Source organism: Catharus ustulatus, chromosome 1, assembly GCF_009819885.2.
Source record: "Catharus ustulatus isolate bCatUst1 chromosome 1, bCatUst1.pri.v2, whole genome shotgun sequence".
NCBI lineage: Eukaryota > Metazoa > Chordata > Aves > Passeriformes > Turdidae > Catharus > Catharus ustulatus.
In genome coordinates, this window is record NC_046221.1 from 114,060,966 (window position 1) to 114,078,980 (window position 18,015).

At 40.5% G+C, this 18,015-nt stretch overlaps 1 protein-coding gene across 1 annotated transcript in view; it reads right to left on the minus strand.

Moving 5' to 3' along the window:
- CHST9 (carbohydrate sulfotransferase 9) overlaps positions 1–18,015 on the minus strand; it is an 87,113-nt gene that overhangs the window by 12,621 nt on the left and 56,477 nt on the right. The window contains exon 4 of the mRNA XM_033070507.1: positions 4,333–4,370. Coding sequence (XP_032926398.1) covers positions 4,333–4,370 — 38 coding nt within the window. The remainder of the gene's footprint in view (positions 1–4,332; positions 4,371–18,015) is intronic.

Below are 18,015 nucleotides of genomic sequence, written 5' to 3' on the forward strand. Positions count from 1 at the left end.
AAGGTGTACACATACTGACAGTGTGTCAGAGCTGCAGTTACCCATGGTCTAACCCCAGCTCTAGCAAGTACAGTAGTTTCACAAATACAAGCCGCACGGATTATAAGCCGCACCCCCGCTGCCTCGACAATGTTGCTGTCTTTGTCAATAGATAAGCCGCACCCCGAATATTAGCCGCACTTTCGTTCGTCGCGAGAATCCGTGCGCAGCTTTCACAAATTGGCCAATTAGTAACAGGATCGCGGCATAGCGGGCTTTACTGGCTCGGGGCGGGGCCAGGCAGGCTCGGCCCGCTCATGGTTGCCGACGGGGCCGGGTGGCCCAGCTCAGCGCCACGGCTCGGCGGGACTGGCCGGGTGGTGCTGCCGCCGCCGCCGGGCTCGCTGGCCCCCCTCTCCCGTCAGCACCGCCCCGCTGCCGCGTTCGCTCGCCCGGCCGGCGGGCTGCCACCGCCGCCGGGCTCGCCGCTCACCCCGCGCCGCGCTCGCTCGCCCCGCGCCGCGTTCGCCCCGCACCGCGTTCGCTCACGCCGCTTTCGCTCGCGCCGCGCCTCGCTCGCCCCGCGCCGCGCTCGCCCCGCGCCGCTTTCGCTCGCGCCGCTTTCGCTCGCGCCGCGTTCGCTCGCGCCGCGTTCACTCGCGCCGCGCCGTTTTCGCTCGCACCGCGTTTGCTCGCGCCGCGCCGCGTTCGCTCGCCCCGCCAGCAGGGCTGCCGCCGCCGCCACCAGGCTCGCCGGCCGCCCCCTCCCGTCTGCACCGCCGCCGCGTTTCCTCGCCCTGACCGGCACTGCGGGCCCCCGCACCGCCGGGCTCCCCCACGCTGCTGGCCCCGATTCTGCTGGGCTTCCCCCGCTGCCAGGCAGCCCCACCCGCCGGCCTTCCTGCTTCTGCCATGCTCCCCTGCACTGCTAGCCCCAGTTCTCCCGGGCTCCCCCGCCCTGCTGGCCCGGGCTCTGCCGCCCCCCTGCCCCGCCCTGCTGGCTCAGGCTCTGCCGCCCGCCCCCCACACTGCTGGCCCTGCCTCTGCCAGGCTTTCCCACCTCTGCCGGGGCCGGCCGGGCTCCAGCTTGGCTTGGGGCTGCCGTGGGCTCTCACTTCCGTGTTGGCAGCTTTTAGAATTTTGTTAATGTATTAGCCACCCCGGAATATTGGCCGCACTTGCGGGTTTCCACCAAAATTTTGGTCAAATTGGTGCGGCTTGTATTCGTGAAATTACTGTACATTGTCTCATCATTATCCTGTGTTCCTGCTTCACAACCCCATGTGCAGAAAAGAAAATGCTCCCTGACAGAGCACTTGAAAGACTGAGGGATGGATGTGCCACTCCAAGGGAATCTGCCTTGACAAAAAACTCCTCCGTGACAAAACTGTGACAGATATTGTGGAGCATTCTCACTGGTCTTCCAGCTTGACCTGGAGCTTCACTGCAGAAGGGACAGCCTCAAGTCTGAGCTCAAACACAGCTGGGATTTTAACCCAAAAGTCTGACTCTGCAAGCAACTTCAACTTCCAAATGCAATTATACATATTCATCTCAGTCCTTCACAGATTCAGAGGCACTGGACAGAACTGTATGTAGGAGAGTACATTAAGACCACAACACGATAAAATATGAGTGGTAAGGATGAAACATAAAGGATTTCCCCAGACACATTTTGATTGGTGGTCTGCAATGTGTTGTTTTCTCAAGACAGTTACATAGAAACACAAGGTTTTTTCTTGTTTCCTTGCATTTTCCTCAGCGGTCGTTAAGATGCTACAGTAAACAGGCTGTACATTGGTGGCAGGATTTACCCTTGAAGTTGCAATGGTAGCTAAAGACAGGTATTGAAAAGCAGAGTGTATGCTACATCTGGTTGACTGCTGGTGGTAGGTGACCACTGCTGTCAAATGACCATACATATTTATATACATAAATGACAAAAATGATGTTTGAGGAAAACCAGCAAATGCCTTATAATCAAAGGGAACAAAAGCTAGTGAAGATGATAACTGCAGTGAAAGGTTTCTGGAAGCAGATACTCCCTTAGTGTTTTGTCTATGTCATGTTTCACTAAACTTTGCTTAGGCTTTAGAAGAGCCAAGAACCACACAGAAACCACAATGGTCTTCAAGATTAGAGAGATCCCAGATGCACACAGTGAGGGGTTTACCCAGCAGGAGATCACTGGAACAGCAGCTTTATCATTTCTCCATCCCCTCTCTTTCACTGACCTCTCAACAAGATATTTCCTTTGCACTCCTGTTCCTGTCAACTTGTAACATCATCCATCTTCTGCAGAGAGCTTCTCCCTCACTTAAGTTTCTGGCAGCCAGTTTAACATACTGTTGCTGAGCTGAGCTTAAAAGGGACGAAAGGATCTTACCCTCCATATAAAATTTTAAGTTCAGTATTGAAAATAAAAAGAATCCTTACACATCAGATATTCCATCGGGATCAATACCGGTTTAAATATTTTTGTTGAAGCAATAAAAGTACAAATCATATATGAAGTGCTTCTGTAATTGTGTCGTAAATGATAGACTTGAATATGAAATTGATTTCTGTTCTGAAACACTCTTCCAGTTCTTGGATATCCAAAGAAAATTCCTATGGAATGGGACATCACCAGCTTAAGTAGCATCCATTTAAATGGGAATGTCTACAAATCAACTTTTTACAGCTTTATTTAGATAGATTCAGCTTATCAAGACAACGCAATATTCTTACAAAATTAGATATTCTTAGGTTAACTGCAGAGAGACAGAGCAGGTGAACCATTCAAGAAGGCATGCAGGAAGAGACCAAGACTGAACACACAAAGTACAGCACATGAGTCAACCTTTCAAAATGTGGCAATTCCTTTTTTTTGTAACAGTACATTCTTCCTCAGAAAAGGGCAATGGCATGCACAGAGCAGATTTTGTCAGACAGAAAATGTGCAGAATTAGGTCTCCAATCAACCATTCACACATGGCCAATGTTGCCTCAAGTTGTGCTTTAAAAATACAAGTGCCCCCCCTTCTGGCCAACAAAGACTCCCAAAAGTGGTTTTGCAAGACATTTCAGGCTAATTTCAAAATGCCGTTATAAAAGTTAATTAGACTTGTTCTAGGATATAAACTCTCAGTCAAAGCACAGAACTCCCAGTAAAATCCAAAATATATCTTAAAAAGTGAAAGATTTCTTATGCAGTGCTTATGCAATGCCATATTCTGAACTAAATATCTATCCATCAGTTTCCCAATAAAGAGTATGTTGTAAAAACTCTGAATATTACATTGTGCCACAGGACCAGGCTTCCCACAAGAGTCCAGACTTGCAAGGGTTTACCTGGTGAAGAGTGGTGCCAGCTCAGACCACTGAAAGTGACACAGTGACAGCTGTGCCATGCTCAACCGTGGCAGGGGACTTGCTGTTGGACCCAAACCAAGTTTCTTTAGGTGGTCAGTCCCCTGTCAGGTTAGTCCTTCATCTTGGTGATCAGTTCACAGATAACTGTGGTGTAATTATACCAATGCCTTGATGTATAGCTTAGAAGGAAGATGGCTTAAGGGAGGGTAATTGCTGGACTGCAAATATTTTAATGACTGCTTTTTAAGTGGCATTTCAAAATAAATCTCACAAACAATCCAGATGCCCATTTATATGCCATCTGGATAACAGTATTCAGCAAGAGGACAAGAAACCAAAGAATGATAAGCAAGAACACTGCTTCTGTAGAGTCAGGTCCCTTTGATCCACAAGGGCATGTAATTGAGGAAAGCAAACTCTGTGTTTCCTCCTGTCTTTCTGGTTAGAAATTTTTTCAGTTTAGTTCCTATATGCTTTTCCTGATGCTGAAATGACAAATTACAATAAAGGTTTTTTTCCAAGTAATTACTCTTGATACAGTAATAAAGACAAGGCGGAAAATGCCTCTGCAAGCAATGTCACAGTTTAGTGCAGCCTCAATGAAAATTCATGGCAGAAATAACCTAAGAAACACTGAAATACACTGCTGTTCAGGTATTTGTGTCAATAGCTTTCTGACTTTTAAAAGGAATACTAGCAAACAGAACGGAAAGAAAAGCATAATGTTGTGCTACAAAATGTAATACCAATGAACAAATTACCTCTGGGCTTTGTCCTCAGCACCAACATGCTGGGAAGTAGATGAACTAAATTGCTCAAATGGCAAATCTCAAAGATCAAAATGATGGCTACATTTGTGAATTCAACACATCTGCAGAGCCAGTCAGTTGTCTGCTCCTTAGCACATCTGTATTGTTAATATTAGTGTATCTTGTGAAATTCTCCTTTCTTCTGCCTGAAAAAATTATGTTGACAAAAAGTATGAAAGTTTCCAAATACCTGATTAATTGTTTCTTGTTGCAGTTTTTTTCCAGACTCTGAAAGAGAAAGAAAATAATTAGTTTGCATATATTCTGATCAATACAATAGGGGACTTGCAGAGCAACAAACAGTAAATTAGTAAAAAAATAATCAAAATCTATAATTAGGAAACAGAGTTTAACATGTAGAAATTACTTGATCTTTTGAAATGGAAATACACCTAAAATAAAAGAAACACAAGCCTCTGTTATAAAAAAAAGTGTGATAGCAAGAACATTAAGATAAGTAGTCAATCTTGCTAACCTGAAACCCCACAAGAAATTTAAACATTCAAAAGGGAGAAAAAAAAATTCTAATATGTAATATGAAGCCTCTCAATATTGCAAGATGTACTACGTGACCTGGATGCTGGTAGCATCTAGCTCAGGATTTGACCACTGGAGGAGAAAAGCAACTTCTGCCATTACCTTAAAATAAAATGAAATGCCTGTGTCAAGACTGAGGCTCAGCACCAGCTGGCCCAGGGAGAAATTCTATCCTGATATTATCCACAAAGTGGCAAGTTGAATTATGGTCTTGTTTCCTTATTCTGGCCTTCTTCTGCAGCGTTCTTCACTGTGCTCCTGGAGATAAAATCAAAACCTAGACTGAGCACTGCTTTTCTACACAACTTGCCTTGGACTTGAGCAGCAAGGACACCTCAAACCTGTTTGTTGCTTTCCAGCCAAAAGGGGCAGTAATTTGCTCATTTACTGCTCCCATGCACTGGTTGTCAAAAGGGCAGCTGGTATCAGTTTGCTACTGGAGACTGTCCACACATATTGGGGAAAGTCAGGAATTTCACACTTGCCCATCCAGCTAGGCTACGTGCACCCAGACGGTTTTTAAAAATAATAGTGATAGGACAGGACTTACAACCTGTCAGTATCACTATTAACTGTCACAGGAGCCTGCCTAGCTTGGGTGGCTGCCATCTCCAACCCTGGGAAGGATACTCCATTTCAACCAAAATTTTCCATATTGATAAGTGTGACACAAACAGAATTTTTAAAATGAAGTAAAATTATATAAAGTGTTAAAATACAGAATAAAGATTCTACTTAATTATCTTCCCCTCTCATCCCTGAGACTACTCCTCTTTTCAATGAAAGCATCATAGATTATTCAGATGAAGATAATTACTTTAGGCTATAAGATTGTCTCCTATGATAATGACTTCCTGCATGCTTGTGTTGTGTTTTTATTTACTAAATATAAAAATTGTGCTTTTAAAAAACTCCACAGAACTATTGTTTAAGGGAGACTTCTTAAAATGTATTCCCTTGCTCATCCCTGAGTTGATCTTTAGGAGAAATAAGATTTATTCTTGAAACAAATATTTTAGCCAAATAGATTGTTGGTAATAGAAGATTAAAGGAGTATGTGTTTTTAGCATTCTCTAATGATATACAAGTTGCTAGGAAAGCAGAGTGTTTGAAATCTCTGGTTAGATCAACACTATTTTGCTCAAAGGTTTGTGGACTTTGAATACTGATGCTTTCCTGTTTCCCAGTACATTTGTTTTTAGGCTATTTTGATTCACTTTAAAGGAATTTTAATAACTTTCTGTTGACAGCATGGACAGCTGGTCTTGAGAATTAGTGAAAATTCACTTGCTGACTGAGGAAGGAAGTGACATCAATGAGTTTCTAAAGTCAGCCCTGAGGGAAAAGTGTACTCTGCCAGAGTAGCCTTTCATGCCATTGTATTTCCAGTGATCCCTCAAGATGCAAACTGCATTATCAATCAAACTTGTGGTCTCTACCTCAGACAAATATAAAAAAACCAGAAAGACTGGGAAAGACCTGTGCAGCCATTCCTGACACTACTAAGATAAAGGTGAAGAAGAATTTATGGTTAATTCTTTCCTTGTTCTCTCTTCTTTCTTTTCATGATTTAAATGTACAGTATCAAGGCAAAGGTAGCTGCAGAAGTGGCTGTATGATACGACAGCAATGGTGGCATGGTTAAACAGGACAGAGATTGACTGGGCTGTTAAGGATAGAAGAGAGATCAAATTCAAGGTCACCACTAAATTGAATACTGAGTTCTCCATTTATTTGCTAGATGATCCTTGTCCTCATCACAGAACAACTGTGTGCATTTGGCAGAGTCAGCACTTGTGCTCAGAAGGGACCAAGGTCTGTAATAACAGACACGCTGCAAATTAGGGTGGAAATATATTGGCACCATTACATGGGGAAACCTGAAAAGTCCTGGTGTGTACAGTACTATTGTTTTAGAAGAAACATCACAAAAAGCAGTGAAAAAACATGACACCTACACTGCTGAAAAGGGGTTCAGTTTCAAAAGTGGGCAGAATTTTGTTTGTCCCACTTTGGGGGGTTTTTTGTTTGCATTTTTTTTTTTTTTTTTTTTTTCATTCCCAGAATTATCTTATAACAACTAGTTGCTAATCTGTTTTATTTTTGGCACTCTCAGTTTTGAGGAGGATGTTCCCGTGTCGGTGCCTTGTGATCATTTGTGGTGACCATCAACATTCACCAGCAGGATTCAAAAAACGCCAACACCTGCATCAATCTCATGAAATGCAGGTAATACGTGACACTTGCAAGAAGTTTCATTTCTGGTAAATACACACATGCTAAACTTAAAATTTTTTTACAGTTTTTCCCAAGCTGCTGCAATGAGGCAGCAGCCTATGCAACAACATCAAACTAACTGGGAAAATTACTGCCATCTGAAAATTTACTTAGAAGCTGCCCAGTAGGTAGCCAGTGCAGTCTCAGAGCTCACCTCCTGCAACTCAGACTGCTTGTGAGCAGCTTGCTCTTCTATATTTTTTCTGCAACTTCATTTTTCTACCTGTCATCTTGCAAACTGTTCCTAAATGGGCTCAATAGTGCCACCTGAGCAGCCTTAAAATCACAAGCAAGTCCAAATGCCTTAATCACAGACAAATAACTGATACTTTGTGATTTAAAAGTTATATTTACCAGTATGAACTATCATTCTTGTTTGCTGACACCGTGCTTTCCTACCGTGCTAGCTGAGGCCAGACTGCTGCAACAGGATTCCAGTGGTGTTTTTGCATCAGGACTGAGAAACATACCACTCCCAACTAATTTTTAGTGATTTTCTTTTGTCTCTCTAGCTGCAAAAAGTGTAATGGGTGGTTGACTGGTTGAGATAAATGGCCTTCTTGGGTTGACCTCGAGCTATATCACTTTGGAAAAAAAAAATTACAACAAACATTGTTTAAAAGATTTCTCTGTATGTTCATACACTAATTAGTATACTAATTCATGTTTCCAGGGCAAGGTGGTTTTTTCAATTTTGTTTTTTTTTTTTTTTTTTGTTGCTTGTCCATGATTAAAAGATTACCTTACTGAGAGGAATAATGTATGTTTTCTAATGTAACTGACAGCTGCAAGACATGAGAGTGTGCCATAACTGCTGCTGTCACGAGGAATGGCAACACCAACTCCTCAGCCTTATGCACACAGCCTACACAGAGAACAACACATAATTATGCACTCTATGCCCTGCTTACCTCCATACAAAGGAATGTGATATTTGTGCAGGTTTACAGATTAATCTGCTGTAATTCCCTTTAATGTTAAACTACTTCCAGCTCAAATATAATTAAGATCACCAGGTACAAAAGATTCAGATTGGAAATATGAGTACACTCCAACAGAACAAATAACAGCTTGATGCTGTTTTTTATGTTCAAATAGTTGGATACATTAAGGATTTTGACAGCATGTTTGTTCTATAAGTATGTAGATGAAAAAAACAAAGGTTTCATTTCAAAAGGCAAGAAATGACTACTGTATTTAATTAGAGAGAAAAATCCCTTAAGTATATAGATCTGCCAATTTTTATGTGACGTGACTGCTATAAGACATAGCAACCTAGCAACAAAGGATTTTTTTTTCTTCCAAAATCCAAATTTATATACTTAAAGTTTTTATATACTTTCATCATCAATGTCAAAATAAAAGCTTTGGAATAAAAAGTTTCCTTAAGCCTTCAAATAATTCTACTAATATTTGTGGCATGGCAGAAAGGCAGGGGATGAACAGAAATGCTGAGTCTGCTTCTCAGTTCCAATGTATCTGACGGTTTCCAGAAAGACTAAGAGTAGCGCGGAGATCTCAGGGGACAAAGGGGACCCTCAGCCTTGCTCTGAAACTGCCTATGCATAATGTGGAACAGCCATATTTACTTAACTTCAAGTGGGAATGGTACTTATAAAAAAATCATTAGTCAAGAGGGAATTCGATGCTCTAATACCAAGTTACTTCTGTTTTTCCAGTTTGTGAAATGAACCCTATAAACTTCATCTTTTAGTTCATGTTTCTAGACTTAAACACATATTCAACCTATTAAGTTGTGACCCACCCCACTTTGATTACTGCAGTCCTGATCTACCAGCACACATTCTGAGAAGCGTAAATAATCAAAGCACTCATTTTTCATAAACTTCTTTAGCAAATACCCGAGGCACAAGAGCCTGGGGAAGCAACACTCAGATTTGTTTTTCAGGTTTTTAACAGACAAGGTGTGACACTAACAGATGATCTTCTGTGAAAGCCTGTAACTTGGCACACAAAGATTAAAATATTTAGGGCAGAACCATACACTTCCTATGTATTATCAGCAGAATCTCTGAAGCAACACAGCTCTTGCAGGTCTGGTCATCATTTCCTCCTCCTTCTAACGAGGAATTCAATAAACTGAAAGTGCTCATTTATACAATCGCCTTCAAAACCCAGTTTAGTTCACTGCTGCACCTCTGTGATAATTATGCAACTGAATATGATTACAGTGGCCTAAAATATATTAATCACATCTTCATGGTATTGCATAATCCTTCTCAGTTGTCACAATGCCAACTCATAAGTTGCTCTGGTAGAAGGAAACATAAAAAGAAACCCAAGTTGATACTGATTGAAGCAAATGAAGGCAAGTTGGCCATCTCAAAACACTGAAACTCTCACAGCATTCCAAGGTCTCCCTGGCTAATTTTTTGTGATTACTTTTGATATGAAAACAGACCTTTAATTGTCAGTCTCTAATAAGGATGCAGAACTGTTCCCTGGGAGGTTCAAAGGACCCTGGGAAACTAAACATTTACGAAAGCTTGAGTAGCCAAATGTCTTGTGCTGATTAACATAGACCATTCAGTTTCCACCTAACGAAGTCATAACAAGAAGGAACCCCAAAGGAAAAAAAAAAAAATTGGACTGACAAAGGAACATTAGTCTTAATAAGACTGAGGGCTCTCATTCATTAATTCTGTTGAGCGTAAAAAGGAGGTGAGGGTATAACTCAAATCCATTCCTGGACCAAATCCTGCATTGACTAACATTGTGTAACTGTACTTGGGGCAAGGAGACGTTACAACATAAATTAATTAAAAATTTGAAATTTTACCTGCTCTCTACCTCATCAGCAGTGATAAAATTTTTCAAATGAGACAGAATTGCCAGGATGCCCACTAATGGAATTAGAAAGCAGCCTTGTTTGCCAGTTTTCTTCTAGAAGGCTGTGCTTTCTATAACTGGGAAAAGGGAAAGCAAAAATTTGTCATATTTTTCCTTTAAGGATGGAAGATTTGAGATAATGGAAAAGTGCCAGACAGTGTATTTGGTTGTAACATCAACACAATATTAATATCATGATTTGGATGGTTTCCAGCTGAACATGGCACATATTTTCAATGCCTATTTGGCATTCATCCTGTGTCTAACAACAAGAGTAGTTTGTTTCAATTTTGTTTTACAGCTCACTGTGCAACCGCTTTGAAAAGTTTTTTTTCCTTTTATCCAACTGTTTCACTACTTTTTTCACATTCCTGCACTCTTAAGGAACTGAATGGAGCAAATCACACGTCCCTATTCATCTGTAATAGACAAGCAAAGCTCAGTTAATTATGTCTTAGTAGGTGCATTTTTTCAAATCCTATCACAATGTGATCCAAATCCAATGGTAAAAATTCTCAGTTCCCACACTGCAAGGGCCACTGCCTTTTCATCAGAACTATACAAACCACAAAGTCTCCCCTTTCATGTTGCTAGTTATGTATGGTGCTTTACACTGCTTTATATTATGATCATCTGCAGGGTAGGTCACACAATCTGTTAAAATACCTTTTTGACGTGCTTTTGTCAAGCTCAATTGCTTATGCAGTTGTATTAAAAAAAAATAGGTTTCCAGGCTTTGGCACAAAGGAAGTTGTTTCTACCCACCTGTTTCAGTTTCCTGTATCAGGGTTCTTAGCACATCATTCTGGGAGAAATCATAAAATCATACAATGGTTGGGCTGGAAGTGCCATTAAAGATGTTCTAGTTCTAACCCTGCTGCCATGGGCAGGGATACCTCTCACTTGACCAGATTGTTCAGAGTTCCAACCACATGGCCTTGGATGGTTGACTGATTTTTTTCCAACAAAGGAAAACTGTCTGGGTTTTTTATTCTAAGAACATCACAGTAAGAGCTGTCATGATAGAAAAGACCATGGAGAGAAGCTGGAGCTTTAATCCACATGCTCAGACCCCACACAGAAATAAAGCTGTGGGTATACAGCTCTCTCTTTAACATACCAGGCTATGGTCTTAGGCAGCTGAACCTTTGCATTGGCTCACAGTGGACTGAAACATTGCAGTAATCTGGCTTTGGTTTCGGTTGCTGCTGGGGTTCTGTTCATATTAAGAACATGATTGTTCCTCTCTAGATGAGGAATACGAGTGCAGTTGAAATTTGCAGTCCAATTAACCACCTCTAGGCAGAGTCATCATCCTCCTGATCATCATCATGGTCAGCTATTGGTTTTTCATTGGTTTTGGTAGCAAATATAAATTGATCTCCGCTTCTGGAGCCATCTATACCCATATAATCTTAATTAGAACACCCTGGAAATGGCATCTGAATGTACCAGTACCAATGGGAAGCAGCACACAAGCCCAGAGAGACTTATTCTGACTCACCTGCTAGGACAACTGCACCACAAGCAGCTAAGCTACAAAGCTTCTCCAGTGTGAATCAGAAGCAGCAGTGTGAGCAAGTAAAGGACACTGCAAGCCCAAACAGAGATGGAAAAATTCAGATTCTTGGCACTAATTACAAAGTAGAGTCCCACGGCAAAGACACCATGGGAAGGCTCAGTGTACAGTTTCTGTATTTCAGAAATAAAAAGAAGATGAATTGTTTGTACAACATAAGGCCAGGAAGTGACCAGTGGTGATGAGGGCAAATATTCTTTTAATTTACTACTCATTCTGAGCTATGCGTACATAAACAAACTCTACTTGTTTAAATCTTTCTTGTTTCTTTGTTTAAGGTCTAAATGTGACACTCTAAGGCATGCTCTTAGCAAATGGCCCCAAACAACTTCTCTGAAATCATTCCAGTTAGAAGTAGAATATTCCCCAGTGAGACCCTGACAGTAACAGAAAGACACTGTTCACATTTACGAGGAATAATCTGTAGTTAGTCCACTAGTAAAGAAGAGAGTGGAAAAAGGAAAAGGTGAAATAGGAACCCTATGAAATAGAACTTTAACAACTGAAAAAGCAAAAAAAAAAAAAAAAAAATCTGTAAACCAAATAATTTTATAGTGAATGAAAATTAGGTGAAGAAAGTGAAGAAAGGCCAAGAGAAACAAAGCTAGAGCATGACCTTTTCTAATGCTTGGCTTTGAATTAAAATTGGTTTAGATACAAACCAAAAACCTACAGCAATCAGTTGCTGCAGGGAGTGCAAATTTATCCACATTTTGTATGACTGGAACATGACCTTTTGCGACCAAATCTTGTGGTTGACTTCAGTTGCATCTATTGGAAGCCATTGTAAAAGGTCATCCACGACTGAGAACAAAATATGAATCCCAGATGCACAAGGACGCAGGTTTGTGCTACTCAAAAGAACTTGGGGAAGGAGAAAGAGGGCAGGAAGATCATCTACTGCCACAGATTTAGTTATCATATGGATTTGTAATTTGGTAAGAGCAATTAATCTAAGTAATCAATTTCCAATATGTGAGTGCAAATTATGAGAGGATACGCAGTTTTTATGCTTGTCATTTATGTCTACATTACTTAAATATTACCAAAGGAGATTATATTATCAAACAAGGCTACTTATTCAGTAATGTAACTTGAGTCAATTTTTGTTGTCTAGAGCATAGTAGAACCACTTCTTCCCACAGATTGTCCACGACAAGAAAAGATTATGGACCCTCAGTTTTTACTGTTATAAAGAAATAATGTTCTTAGGCAAAGATAGATTGTAGCCCGAAATAACGTATTTATCTGACTTTACACATACAAAACCTTAGCGCTGTTTGGTTTTGGTGTGGGGTTTTTTTGTTTTTTTCTTGTTTTTTCCATTAAAAGCATGATATTTTAAGGAGCTCCTTACAAGAAGAGCTGATAATGATGCACAAGCAATCCTCAACAAGCAAAGTGCAATTATATACATAGATATATATATATATACATGTATACAAGCTTGTTAGTCATGTTCTCTGAAGATCAGAAAATTCAAACTGTATAGTCCAAAGTAGCTGACTAGGGAAAAGAAAAATTGTACAATAATTTATGTGTAGAAGTAAAGGAAAATTCATGTTAGAGAGAACTGTCAGCAGTTATTTAACTAAGATCTCATGACAACACTTCTCCAGAAACCTAAATTAATTCAGAAGGCCAGTCTGTAAAAGATTCACACTGCTATATGAGAGCTCATTTAAAATTATGCAAAAAAAATATTATTTTATGCTTGGTGTCTTTAAAGCCAGACCTTTAGCTCAAGCTTGCTATCTGCCCTACCCCTAGCTTTGGGCAGCTGTGTAGAAACTGAGTATATATTGCGTTTGCTATGGATAATTGCAGCCACCTCCTCTCTTGCAGGTGAAACACCCTGATGCTCCAAGCCTCACAAGCAGCACCATGCTCTGCTTGGGGGGAGCCTTTTGCTCACTTTAGGAATGCCTGTTGAGCCTCCCCGTGTGTGCCATCCTTGCTACACCCGTGAGGATGCTGGCAGCGCTCAAAAGTGGAAAGCAGCAGGAGTGATGAAACAACTTCAGCTGGAGAAATCTTTATGAGAACTGAACTCAACATATGTCACTGAAAATGTAGTTAAATTATTCTTTTTAATTAAACAGAGACTCAAAACAACAGCAGTACAGTGGTATATGGTAAGGTTTTCAGTACCCAGAAAATGCAAAGCACCCCAACACCAAAAGCATAAATGCTGAACTGGATCTGTTTGATCACTCGAGCAAAGTTTTAGTAGATGTTCTCAGGTACAGTGCATCCTTTTCATGTACAGAGGGTAAAATAAGCTTTAAAACCACACCTGCAGGTTTTGTACATGCCAGCAAATTCTGCCCACAAAATATATACTGCTGCTGCTTGCAAAGGACCATATGTACATACCAAAAGCTGGTACTGAGGTACAATTTGCATCCATAAATGTGCAGGTGCAGTTCTGTGGAGACCCATGAGAAGAACGTGACCACACAGCAAACAAATACTACTTACACAGCAGTCTTCAGAAAACAATCTTTCCATAGGATGTGCCATGCCAGGCACAGCAAGGAGAGGCAGAATTCACAGCTGAAATTGCAGTTGTGCAGACTGGCAGACTGATTTAAGAAACAAGCCTACTCAGTCCTGGTTTGCAAACCATGGGTGTGTACTAATTCTGGTAGCTCTGATGATACCCCAAACTGAGGGCAAGATGAATGTGTCAGTTGCAAAGGTGAAAAAAATTTCTGAGAGAGTCCTTTGCACCAAGTGATTCAACATGGTTTTCTATGACTGAAAAAGCCCACCTTGTTGATTCTTTTCTAGTGAACTGCATTCTTTTCCAGGCATTAAAATTAATTCTGCAAGCCTGACATGAATCAGCATGAGAATTACTGACCAAAGTAAGCTTCAGCAAGTACTAAGCAACACAGTACCATAATACGGTGACTTTATTCACGTGTAAATTACTGATTTCTAATGAAGTGAGCACTCAGGATTAAACATTTATTTTTTCTTCTGACAGGAGAACACAGTCAATATTGTATGTGTTTACCAACCTGGCAATGACTTCCTGCTAATTGCAGGGACAAGGTCTTCACATATGTCCAAGACTAAGGGGAAAATGCATATTTTCATATGTGAAAAGAAACACAAATTAAATATGGAAAAAATTCTCTTCAGATTAGAAATTATTTTGGACTAAAGCCACATAAATTGCTATTACTTAAATATTTAGTGAAGGGTAAAAAAGTAGTTTTGAGAAGACTGAACTTCCTGCCTTCCTCAGAATCTAAAAAAGAAAATGTGATAAATGAGCATTCACCTCTTATGTAACTTTTGGACATCACTAACATACTGACCTATTGCTATAATGAAAGTAATTTGTATACTGTGGATTGTGTATAATTTAAAGGTTAGGTCCAAATGTTGTAAGCATGTGAGATGGAAATCTTCAGAGAAATTAATTTTACATATTGATGCTGCTGGCAGGGGGTGAAAGAAGTGCTTAGTATTTTTAAATGGCTGGTTAATTAGACGTGCAGTCACAGAATCTGGAAGAACAGAGATGCAAACACCTCAGAACTTAATATTTCTTCTCTTCATACAAGCACAGTAATAATGTTCCTACTTTCAGTACTTTTTCTCTCATAGATTACAGATAACTAGCTCCCAGAATCACATTAAAAACCAGAAACACTGCTGGTTACAGCTGTATAGAACCAAGCTTAGGTCAAACACAGTAACAAACTTACTGTAGTAATGGAAGCTATGTTCATTGATCACAGGAGAAAACATGACAGAAAAAAAAAAGAGTTATAAAGAAATGCCTTCATTTTTAAGTCTCATCTCTGAGAAGAGACTAGACCAGTTCAACAAATCCAGTGTGGACTACTATTTCTTTACTGGAAAACTTACGCCATCATGCAGTCACCTACACACACTCAAGACCCAAATAATCTTAGGTTAAAATACCCTTTTATACAAGCTACAGACAAACAATGGTTCTTAGGGTTTGCTTTTATGATTGGTTTAAGCTTCCCAATGCCCAGCCCTTGCTGAAGCTGGAGTCCTGCTGCCTCATGATGAGGATATTGATGGTCGTCAGGCTGTTCTGAAATCACCTGAGAAAGGGAGCAAACAGAGAAGACACAATGTTTACTGGTGATACTAAACTATATGAGGCAGAAATGATGGAGGCTAAAGAACTTTCTATGAGGTTCATAATAAACTGACATGTGAAGCGCAATTTATACAAAATTATGCTTGAAATCTTTTACGGGAAAGCTTAATTGAGACTCAAAAGTAGTGGACTCTGAACTGAGTTATGAGCACACTGCTACCTAGGAACAAGATCTTGGGGTGGTAAAACTTCTGTATAAATGTCATCTTCCTTCTCCCCAGTAGAGAAAGCAAATTTAAGACCAGAGAAAACCCAAAAGGCAACTATTGTGTTTCTGCATATCCACACACTTGCATCTTGAATATTATCTGCAATTCTGATCCTTCCACTCATGTACAGAGTTGAAGAAGAAGAAAAGAGGGTGAACTGAAAGTATAAACTGGCTTAAAAGGAGCAACAACTATGAAACCTGGGAAAGCAATGATCCAGAGGAGATATGATAGGGATCTGTAAAATTATGAGTGACATGGAAGGGGTGAATCAGAACTGACTGCTGCCCATTGTAACACAAGGCTGGGGGCATCAGATGAAGCAGGCAGATGGCAGGTGGAAAACAAACATGAGGAAGCAGCTCTCCATGCAACCGAGAAAAGGAAACTCAGGAACTCTTTGCCAGGGGATGCTACAGCTGCTAAAACTCTACATGGATTCAGGGGACAACTGAACAAGCTGAGAGACGGGAAATCCTTTTGGGGCTGATAAGCAAACAAAAACCACCTCTGGCACAGGAAGTTTCTGAAACACAGACTGCTGGAGTTGGAGAAAGTAACGTGAGAAGGTTTCACTTTGCTGCTAGGATATTGAGCAAGACAGAGCTCTGGTCTCAGGCAGTGTTACTGCTGTGTGCATATATAACACAAGGCAGCCAAAAAAGAAAGGCACTGGTTTAAAACACTTCAGTCTGGACACCTTCAATAACAACATGCACCACCTGCACAAGCTGTTGACCCTTCCTGCTGAGCCTCCAACCACAGGGGACTGACCAGTACTTAGATAAATTTCCAAGAAACACGAAGAACTGACTCACTGAATATTAAAAGCACTAGACTGTGTGCAGTGAAAAATGAACAAACAAAATTATCTCAGTGACTTGCAAAATTCCCTGGAAAGTTTACTGGGAGCAAGAGATTGATCTGCAGTATCCTAAGGTAGATGCTAACACCAGACCACTCTGTTATGCCACAGGCTGCAAACACAAAGGGTTTAGAAGGCATTACAGGAACTTTTTACCACCTATCAATTTTCTGGTTTACTGGTTCTACTTCCTTGGAATTAGGCAAAAATCACTAGAGAAAAGCAAAGGAGTGTTTTTGAAAAGTGAGCTCTGTTGGATCTTTGTTCATAAGGCAGATATTAATTTAAAGAATACAAATAGCCCAACAGCCATTAAAATGAACTCTTAAGCACTATTTCTAATTATACTCCATTGATTAAACACAACTATATTTTAATTAAGCTTTGTTCATGCCATCATCCACGTATGATTTTTCTCCTTCTAGAGGAGGAAATTAATCACTTTTTCTAGAGATACATTTTCATGGCAAATAATGCTTATCACTTAATTTATTTTAAAAGCAAAAGACAAAATCTGTGCAAGACATGAATTGTCTCAGCTGTGTTAGACAAATCAGTGTCTACTTCAAAGTTCACCTGCATGGAGATCCCCAGTCAATGCCTACACTCTTTTCATTGCTGATTTTAAAGTCCTACCAAGAGGTTCACTTTTTGCATTCTGAGTTGTTACAGCTCCAGCTGCTGAGCTATTGTTAACAGATTGTGTGAGTTCTCCCAGTCTATTTCCATGTAAAATCAGATTACCTACAATCCGGGCTGAGGAGCAGCCTCGTGGTTTGCCCAGCACTGGGGCTATGGAGAAGAGATCCTGAATGTTAGCACCTACTGCCCTCTACCTGCTCCACTTAAAAAGCTTAGGCAGTAAAACTAGACAAAACTTCACTTTCCAATTTTTTAAATATTTGGTCTTATCACTCTGATTGGAACTGATTTCTAATCTATTTCTTTTGATTGCAAGAGTAGGAAGTGTTATTCTCCTCTACATTGCAGTCTAGGTAGGGATTGTCATTACAAAATGTGCAGATATATATTTCTTGCATAATTTTATCCTGTTTTCATATAATGTAATTTTAAATTTCTCTTAGCAATCAGTGGGATTATGAATTCAGAGGTTCACCATATCTTCCCAGGAAATGTGGTGGGAGGTGTACTGTGCTGAAGTTCATCATGACAGACAGAGAAAAAAGAATTCCAGCTTGTAAATCCTTGCCCTGCAATACGATCCATGTAGAGAAACACGTATACAGGCCATCTGAGTAGCTGGCACATACTACAAAGGGACAGACCTTGATGCCTATACAGATTCTTATCTGCACCATCAAGGACAAAGTTCCTTTAAGCCACAGCAGACAGGCAGCACCATGAATGGGGACTCAGAAAAAGTCTGTCTCAATGGTTTTGACCTC